This window comes from Nannospalax galili, unplaced genomic scaffold (genome assembly GCF_000622305.1).
Source record: "Nannospalax galili isolate Female #2095 unplaced genomic scaffold, S.galili_v1.0 scaffold2019, whole genome shotgun sequence".
Taxonomy (NCBI): domain Eukaryota; kingdom Metazoa; phylum Chordata; class Mammalia; order Rodentia; family Spalacidae; genus Nannospalax; species Nannospalax galili.
In genome coordinates, this window is record NW_008342625.1 from 455,270 (window position 1) to 464,410 (window position 9,141).

A 9,141-nucleotide genomic window follows, 5' to 3' on the forward strand; every position below is an offset into this window, starting at 1 on the left:
TTATATATATATATTTTTTAAAGTGTTCAGATGGGCATGGTGGCTCATACCTTTAATCCCAACACTTGGGAGGCAGAGGTAGGCAGCTCTCTGTAAGATTAAGGCCTGGGCGTTCTAGGCCAGATAGAGCTATAGGGAGACCCTGCCTCAAAAGAACAAAACAGCCAGGCGCAGTGGCGCACGCCTTTAATCCCAGCACTTGGGAGGCAGAGGCAAGCAGATCTTTGAGTTCGAGGCCAGCCTGGTCTACATAGTGAGTTCCAGGACAGCTGGGGTTACAAGGAGACCTTGTCTCAAAAAACAAAAAAGAACAAAACAAAGCAAAACAGGGAGCAGGCATACTAGTGCACACCTTTAATCCCAACACTCAGGAGCAGGAGGGCAGGTAGATCTCTGTGAGTTCAAGGCCAACCTGGGGTACATAGTGAGTTCCAGGCCAGCAGGGACTACAGGGAGATCCTGTCTAAAAATGACAAAAAAAAAGAAAGAATGATAAAGAGGAGGAGGAACTGGAACCTCTGTATACTGCTGGTGGGAATGCAAAATGATGCAGTCTCACAGCCAATTTCTTAAATTTGCTCTACAGCCAGCAAGTCCATTCCTAGTTAATGCCCTCACCAAAATAAAAGCACGCATCTGTACAAACACTGGATATAAAGATTCAAAAGCAGTATACATAATTAACTAAAAATCAAAATAGTTCAAATGTACAACCCATGAATGGTTGAACACAAAGTAGCTATACAAGCTCCTCCATGGAAACTCAGAACACAATCCTAAGAAACAAGCAGGACATCAAGGCCACATGAGAATGGTTGCACCTGTATGACATTTGAAGAAAAGGTAGCAGGCACTGCAAGCTGTCTAAGGCTAGGGGCAGGAACTGTGGGTACTGTAATGGGTACAACAGGTCTTTTCTGGTTAGTGGTATTATCCCAAAGGTAGACTGTGGAGAAAGTTATAATACTGGAAATTTATTAAAATTGGATGAATCATAAATTTTAATTAAAAAGTAGTAATGCAGTCAAAATAATGTACTCTTTTTTGAGCTTAGACTTAGTATCAATGAATAATATCCACAACTACCTGAAAATTACCACAAAATATTCGTTAGTTTTTTAAAAACAAACACAGGGTCTCCCTAAAGCCCCAGCTGGCCTGGAACCCACTGTGTAGACCAGACTGGCTTTGATCTCTCAGAGATTTGCCTGCCTCTAGCTCCTGAGTGGTAGATTATCACACCTGTCCCAAAATAACCATCTTTTTCTAACTATTTCTGCATGAGGATGGACTTTCTTCATAAACAGAAATTAGACCAATCACTGTCTTCTATTAAAGACAGACATTAAAAACATTTGCAAAATGTAAAAAGTGTTTCCTTTCAGAATTTTGGGAGGATGAAAGTTAATTTTCATGAAAAATTATTCACTTTAACATGTAATAGGTTTAGTACTGCTACTGCAGGATTTTATTTTCATTTTTTAAAAAAAATTTATTTCGGGCCAGGCGTGGTGGCGTGTGCCTTTGATCCCAGCACTTGGGAGGCAGAGGCAGGTGGATCTCTTTGAGTTCAAGGCCAGCCTGGTCTACATAGTGAGTTCCAGGACAGCTGGGACAGCTGGGGCTACAGGAAGACCCTGTCTCAAAAAGAAAAGAAAAAAGGCCAGGCATGGTGGCGCACACCTTTAATCCCAGCACTTGGGAGGCAGAGGTAGGTGGATCTGTGAGTTCAAGGCCAGCCTGGTCTACATAGTGAGTTCCAGGACAGCTGGAGCTACAGGGAGACCTTGTCTCACAAAGACCGAAAAAGAAAAGAGAAAAAAAATTCTAAATTACAAAAATTTTTAAAAATTTTACGTGAATTAGTGTTTTGTCGTGCCTGCAAATGCCTGCAGAGGTCAGAAGATGGCACTGGATCCTGTGGAACTGGAGTTAAGGATGGCTGCAAGATCAGCCAGTGCTCTTAACTACTGAGCCATCTCTCCAGCCTGATTTGTTTAAATTATAAGTGGCTAGGGGGGCTGCCTGCATTTAAGCACACACATGCATGCCTGGTGCCCACCAAAAGAGGTTGATGGATTCCCTGAACTGCAGTTAAGAATGGATGTTAGCTGCCATGTGGGTGCTGGGAACCGAACCCAGGTGTCCTAGAGGAGTAGTAAATGTTCTTAACTGCTGAGCCATCTCTCTAGGCAGCCATGTTTTGGGGATTTTTATATTATATGTATCTGTGGCTGACCTGGTACTCATCATGTATCTAGGTTGAACTCATGGCAATCCTCCTATCTCAGTCTCCCCAATTCTGGGATTACAGGCATGAGCTACTATGTTTGCTCATTATTATGTTTAAATGAATTACAGAAAAAACAAGTTTGTTTTGTTTTGGGGATTGGCTTTCAGAACTGGCTTTGAACTGGCTGGCTTTGAACTCAATGCATAGCCAAAGATGACCTTTCAACCCATGATTCACTTGCTTCCACTTCCCAAACCCTGGGGTTATACGCATAAGCAACAATACCCAACTTGAATGAAAACATTTAAATTTCCAGTTTTAACTTTAAAATTTTCATTATATTTATTGGGATATGGGGGGGTGTTTACCTGCATGGGTGCACATGCATACACTTGACACGTGTAGAGGAGAAGACAACTTTATAGAGTTGGTTCTTTCATGCCATGTGGGTCCCAGGACTGAACTCAGGTCATCAGGCTTGGTGGCAAGTGCCTTTACCGCCACTGAGCCATCTTGCCAACCCTATTTTTATCTTACTTTTTTTCCTTTTTGTCTTTTTTGTGGGAGACAGGGTCTGATTATGCAGCCCTGGAACTCACTATGTAGACAAGACTGGCCTCAAATTCAGAGATCCATCTGCCTCTGTCTCTCAAGTGCTGGGATTAAAGGCGATCACTTCATACCCAGCCTTATTTTTAATTTTTGTGACATGATCTCACCATGTAGCTCATGCTGGTTTTGAACTCAAAATCTTACTTGAGACTCCTGAGGTCTGAGGCTCTAGGGGTGTGCCACCACCACACCAGATTCTTAGTTTTAACTTATTTAGTAAATACTGATAGGTATTACCGAATATAAACAAAATCCTTGTGAATATAAGAGGTTATAAAACTCCAAACTTTCAGAATCACTTTTTGATACACGGTCTCCCTGCAGTCCCAGCTGGCCTCGATATAACAGAGCTCCACCTGTGCCTGCCTCCCGAGTGTCGGGACTAAAGGTGTGCACCACCATGCCCGGCTAAGAACCACTGAGAGCACCAAAGACTTCTAACCTGGAAAGTCCCCGAAGCACCTTTGCCAGTTATTTGCTCTAACTGGCCTCGCTCTACTGCTCTCTGCAGAGCATTCTTCAACAACTGGGGCCTGCAGAGAAAAACAAAAAATAGTGATAAATGTCAATGAAAGAAAATTTCAAGAAATAGATCCAGGGCTATTCCCAGATGTAAAGTTCTAATTCCTATTATATGCAGTAGTCTGTTAAAATGAACAAAAACATAATACCAAATTGGTGACATTCTGTTTAATTTCCATTCTTTATTTTATGAGTGTTTTGCCTGCATGTATGTAAATGTATCTGTGTTGTACAATGTCTGTGGAATACGGAAGGCAACAGTGGATTCCCTGCAACTGAACCTGGGTCCTCTGTAACCTCTTAACCACTGAGTCATCTCTCCAGACCCTTTTGTTGGCATTCTTAACTAGTGAATTTTTTTTTTTCTCCAACCAATGAAGTTATTTGTATACACAGAAGTCTTAGCACACAGAACCAACTTTCAAACTGCCACGGCACTCCAAAAACCTGTTATTTACTACCATGGCATTTTTGACAGCCTTGAGCACTGGAATAGAGTGTGGACATCTGTTTGACTTTTTTTTTTCTTTCCTGATGGGTCCTATGCTGCCTAGGTCACACACAGGTTTTGGCTTTATTGTATCAACTAAATGCAAATGTTCGGGACATGTAAGAACACTGACTTAAAAAATACATGCTAGCTGGGCATGGTGGTGCACGCCTTTAATTCCAGCACTTGGAGGCAGAGGCAGGCGATCTCTGTGAGTTCAAGGCCACCCTGGTCTAGTGAGTTCCAGGACAGCTGGGGCTACAGAGAAACCCTGTCTCAAAAAGACCAAAAAAGCCAAAACAAAATAAAAATGTCAAAAAAAAAAAAAAAAATCAAATTTAAGCTAAAAGCTAGCTAGGCTCCAAGCACATGAGCTTTTTTTTTTTTGGTCTTTTTGAGACAAGTTCTCCCTGTAGCCATGGATGGCCTGGATTTGCTAATAAAGCCAAGCCTGATGACCTGGGACTCACATGGTGGAAAAACAACTATCTTCACAAGTGTGCCACAGTATATGTGTACACATCAAACAAAAAAACTGGGACCAGGCATAATGGTGCATGCCTTTAATCTCAGTATAATTCCAACACTGGGAGGTACTGGCACGCAGATCTAGTCTCAAAACACAAAAGAAAAAAGAAAGGAGTTATCAGAGGCTCTATGCAACTTCAAGTTCTGCAAAACAAAGATTCAATACTGACTGGATCAAAAATTTTCAGGAAAAGGGGCTGGAGAGATGGCTCGGCGGTTAAGAGCACTGACTGCTCTTGCAGAGGATCCGGGTTCGATTCCCAGTACCCATATGGCGGCTACAAACAGTCCTTGACTCCAGTTCCAGGGGAATCCGAAGCCCTCTTCTGACCATTGTGGCACTGCATGACACAGGTGCACTCACATATATGCAGGCAATACACTCATACACATAAAATAAAAATATTTTTTTTAATTTTTTTTCAGGAAAAAAAAAAATTCTGTGCCTATACTGAATATATACACTTTTTTTTTGGTCTTTTTTGAGACAATGTCTCCCTATAGCTCCAGTTGTCCTGGAGCTCACTATGTAGACCAGGCTGGCCTTGAACTCACAGAGATCTGCCTGCCTCTGCCTCCTGAGTGCTGGGATTAAAGGCGTGCACCACCATACCCGGCAAGGATATATACACATTTTTTTTTTTTTGAGACAGGGTCTCCCTGTAGCCTCAACTGTTCTGGAACTCACTATGTAAACCAGGCTGGCCTTGAACTCAGAGATCCGCCTGCCTCTGCCTCCCAAGTGCTAGGACTACAGGCGTGCACCACCTTACCTGGCCAAGAATATATATACTTTTTAAACGACGATATTATATATTATAAAACTTATTTACATAACATTGTATTAGATATTGTAAGTATTCTACAAAAGATTTAAAGAGTACAGGAGGGAGGCCAGAACCAACGGTACAGGCCTATAATACCAGCTACTAGGTAGACTGAGGCAGAAAGATCACAACCTCAAGGCATGTCTAGGTAATTTAGTGAACCTGTTTTCAAATAAAAAGCTGGGGATACAGCTCGATGGTAGAGTACTTGCCTAACATGCATGAGGCCCTAGCTTCAATCCTCAGTACCAGAAAATACACGGAAGCCAGGCATGCGGACACATACCTGTAATTTTATTACTCAGAAGGCAGAAGCAGAAGACTTGAGTTTGATGACAGTCTGGGCTACACACTGAGTCCTCTATTTAGAAAACAGTAACAACAAAAAGAGATGCAGGAAGATGCATATAATAGAAAGGATTTATATACATTGAGCATTTGAAGGACTTTGCTATCAACGAGGGTCCTTGAACCAAATTCCCAACAGATAACTAAGAGACATTTATACTCATATTAGGATTGTACTTTGGAACCACCCTTTAGGCCATATTATATATATGAAAGAATGTATATTAAATTGGGCAGGGGTATTGGGGGAGGTGCAGATAGGGGAGGTGAATCCAAATACCATCAATGAAAATTGCAAAAATCACAAAAATACAAACAAAACAAAACAAAACAAAAAAACCCCACAACAAACTACACATGCCAGGTGTGGTGGCATGGGCCAGCCTGGTCTACTAGTGAGTTCTAGACTAGCTGTAGCTCTAAGGCGACCCTGTATCAGAAAGACACACACAAAAAGAAACCAAAACAACAAAACCTACACGTGAAAACGAAACCATAGGAAATTATGAGGCAACAAAACCCAACCTTACAAAGAGTTCTATTTTGTTCTATTCCTAAACTCAGTGATAGATCCCTCTTAAGGCTGGGTGTGGTGGTGCATGCCTTTAATTCCAGCCTTGGGAGGGAGGCAGGCGGATCTCTGTGAGTTCCAGGCCAGGTGGGAATACAAGGAGACCCAGTCTCAAAAAGACAAATAAATAAATAAATAAATAAATAAATTCCTCTTAAATATTTCATCTATGTCCTTTCTCAAAAGAAAGGGGCTAAGGGAATAACATGCCATATTTTAAAGTGCAGGGCAAAAGCTAATACCTGATGTCCACCCTAAGCTTAGGGTAATACTGAGACACATATTTCCTGATGAGACTGTAGGAAGCTTCTTTAGGTTCACAAAGGCGAGTAAACGCCAGTGGGAGGATATCTTCCAATTTCACCTGTGGTTCTGGATCCACTGCAGAGCTCTTCTTCTGAAATACGCATCAAAGTTATAATCATTACAGAGCACACAGCTTTCAGTCCATGGACGGGCTTTCCTTGTGCCGACTGTCAAATTAATTGGTAAACTGAAAATGACTGTTTTTCCCACATTCAAATAAATCAGAAGCTAAGGTATGAAAATGTGACAATTTTTTTTCCAAAGAATTAAAAAAAGAGAAGACAATCAAGTATCTTTTCTCATTCTTAACCGTCAATAACAAAGAACTAAGTGTAGATGGCACGACTCTAAAGTTACTTTTCATAAGTGTTATAAAGTTCTATATTTTTCTAATTTAAAAATTTTTTTTGGTTTTATTAGACAGTTTCCCTGTAGCCCCAGCTATGGATCACAGAGATCTGTCTGCCTCTGCCTCCCAAGTGCTGGGATTAAAGGCATGTGCTACCATGCCTGGCCTATAAAGTGTGTGTGTTTGTTTATTTATTTATTATTTATTTATTGGTCTTTTTGAGACAGGGTCTCCCTGTAGCCCCAGATGGCCTGGAACTCACTATGTAGACCAGGCTGGCCTTGAACTCACAGAGAGCCAGCCACCTGCCTGTGCCTCCCGAGTGCTGGGATTAAAGGCGTGCGCCACCACACCTGGCTAAAGTTCTATTTAAAGGCAGAAAACCTTCAGAGTTTCAAATCAAAGATACAGATTTTCATGATTTTTAATCAACAGACAAAATATTATTTCACGATTTAGTGTAGCAGTATTTATTTATTTAATTTTATTTTTATTTTAGGTGTATGCATGTATTGCCTGCATGTAGGTAAGTGCACCCATGTCGTGCAAGGCCCACACAGGACAGAAGAGGCTGTCACTGGAGTTACGGACAGTTGTTAGCTGCCATGTGGGTGCTGGGATTCAAACCCCGGTCTTCTGCAAGAACAACCAGTGTTCTTAACCGCTGAGCCATTTCTCCAGCCCCTGTAGCAATATTTTATGTACATGAAATAATAGCTTGCACATCAGTATTTACAAAGATGAGAGGACAAATGGATGCTGAGTAGTTTTGGGGACGAGTTTGGTAGAAATACGTATATACTTCCTCTATTTTAAAGTATATTTCACAAAAAAGCAGTGTAATCATATAGTTGTTCACAATGCAATATAAGGCATTTAAGACCAATAGGCTTATCCAGGATGGAATGCTAAGATTTATAACCTGGTTATTCTAACTTGGGGAAATTACTCATAACCTCTCTAGGCTTTAGCAGAAAGGCTGCAGTTTGTGCAGTGCTAGTCACAAGAGCACTCAGTAATATTACTATTACCACTAATAATATACCACTAATAGTGGTAACAGTATTTCAATGCTCAACCAAACTGTGGGACAGATCTCCTACCTTTCTGTTTCTTGATTTCTGAGTTGTTTTACTTGACTTCTGGACAACAATGAAACTTCCAGATGCACCTTTTCCTTTTACCTAAAATAAATCAAATTTTGTTTTAAGTTATTCCAATATTTTAACTTAATACTAACAGAATTATATAGCATGATGCAAAAGGTAATATAAAGTGGTATTTAACTCTATGGAGAGAAAAGAACACCGAAGAAGTCAGAAGACTTGGAAAGGGATACCATGCCATCTAGCTATTCAACCCAATTACAACTACAGGTCTGACAAAGAATGCTCTTGTGACTCTGGGTTAAACAGTTGACAAGCTTTTAAAGAAATCTGAAAACAAACCACCAAGAATGAAAGGCAGGAACAAAAATGTTTTGGGGTAAATGAAACAAATATTCGCTGTCTTACAAGAAAGAAAGCTCTGGGATGGAGAGCTGGCCCAGCCGTTAAAGGCTCAGGCTCACAACCAAAAAGGTAAGAAAGAAAGCTCTTTGCCGTATTTAGACCCTAGATTCAGACCACAGTGCTTACTATTTCAGATTACAACTTTTTTTTTCCTTTTTTTTTGGGGGGGGGGGTCTTTTTTGAGACAGGGTCTAGATTACAACTTTTTATTTTTTTATTTTATGTGTATGAGTGTATTGCCTGCATGTACATAAGTGTACCCGTATCATGAAATGCCCACAGAGGTCAGAAGAAGGTGTCAGATGGCCTGGAACTGGAGTTAAGGTGGTTGTTAGTTGCCATATGGGTTCTGGGAATTGAACCTGGGTCCTCTGCAAGAGCCGTCAGTACGCTTAACCACTGAATCATTTCTCCAGCCTCTAGATTACAACTTCTTACGTAAATTGTTACCTAATAATTTTTAAGACATTGCACATGAAGCTATGTGTGTGTGTATATATATATAGTCTCTTAAATAGGTTCACTGAGCGGTATACCCTAACTGTCACACTTAATGGCTCCATACTATTGGAAGAAGTCAGAATTTCCCGTTGCACCAATCCCATACTGGCATTTGGGTAACCTCAGAGGGGCAATTGATAAGGACAGGAAGTAGAGACTAGTTAGGCAATTCAGCACAGGGACCCAAAACAACTCTTCCAAAATATCCTTGGTTCTCTCACAAAAAACGTCCAAATGAAACAGATTTTTTATTGCCTCCTAAATCAGCTCCCCTGCCTAGAGGTTATACACGAGGGTGGAAACTGAAATTTCAGACATTAGTTTCTTCTAGGAAAAAAAAAAA

At 40.8% G+C, this 9,141-nt stretch overlaps 1 protein-coding gene across 8 annotated transcripts in view; it reads right to left on the bottom strand.

Annotated features, from left to right (window-relative positions):
• The window catches only part of Hp1bp3 (heterochromatin protein 1 binding protein 3), a 54,676-nt gene that overhangs the window by 9,844 nt on the left and 35,691 nt on the right, over window positions 1-9,141 (bottom strand). For all 8 annotated transcript variants that reach the window (XM_008838608.3, XM_029566185.1, XM_008838604.3 and 5 more), the window contains 3 exons: window positions 7,890-7,970; window positions 6,374-6,528; window positions 3,288-3,378 (listed from right to left, as the gene is read on the bottom strand). In XM_008838608.3, coding sequence (XP_008836830.1) covers window positions 3,288-3,378; window positions 6,374-6,528; window positions 7,890-7,970 — 327 coding nt within the window. The remainder of the gene's footprint in view (window positions 1-3,287; window positions 3,379-6,373; window positions 6,529-7,889; window positions 7,971-9,141) is intronic.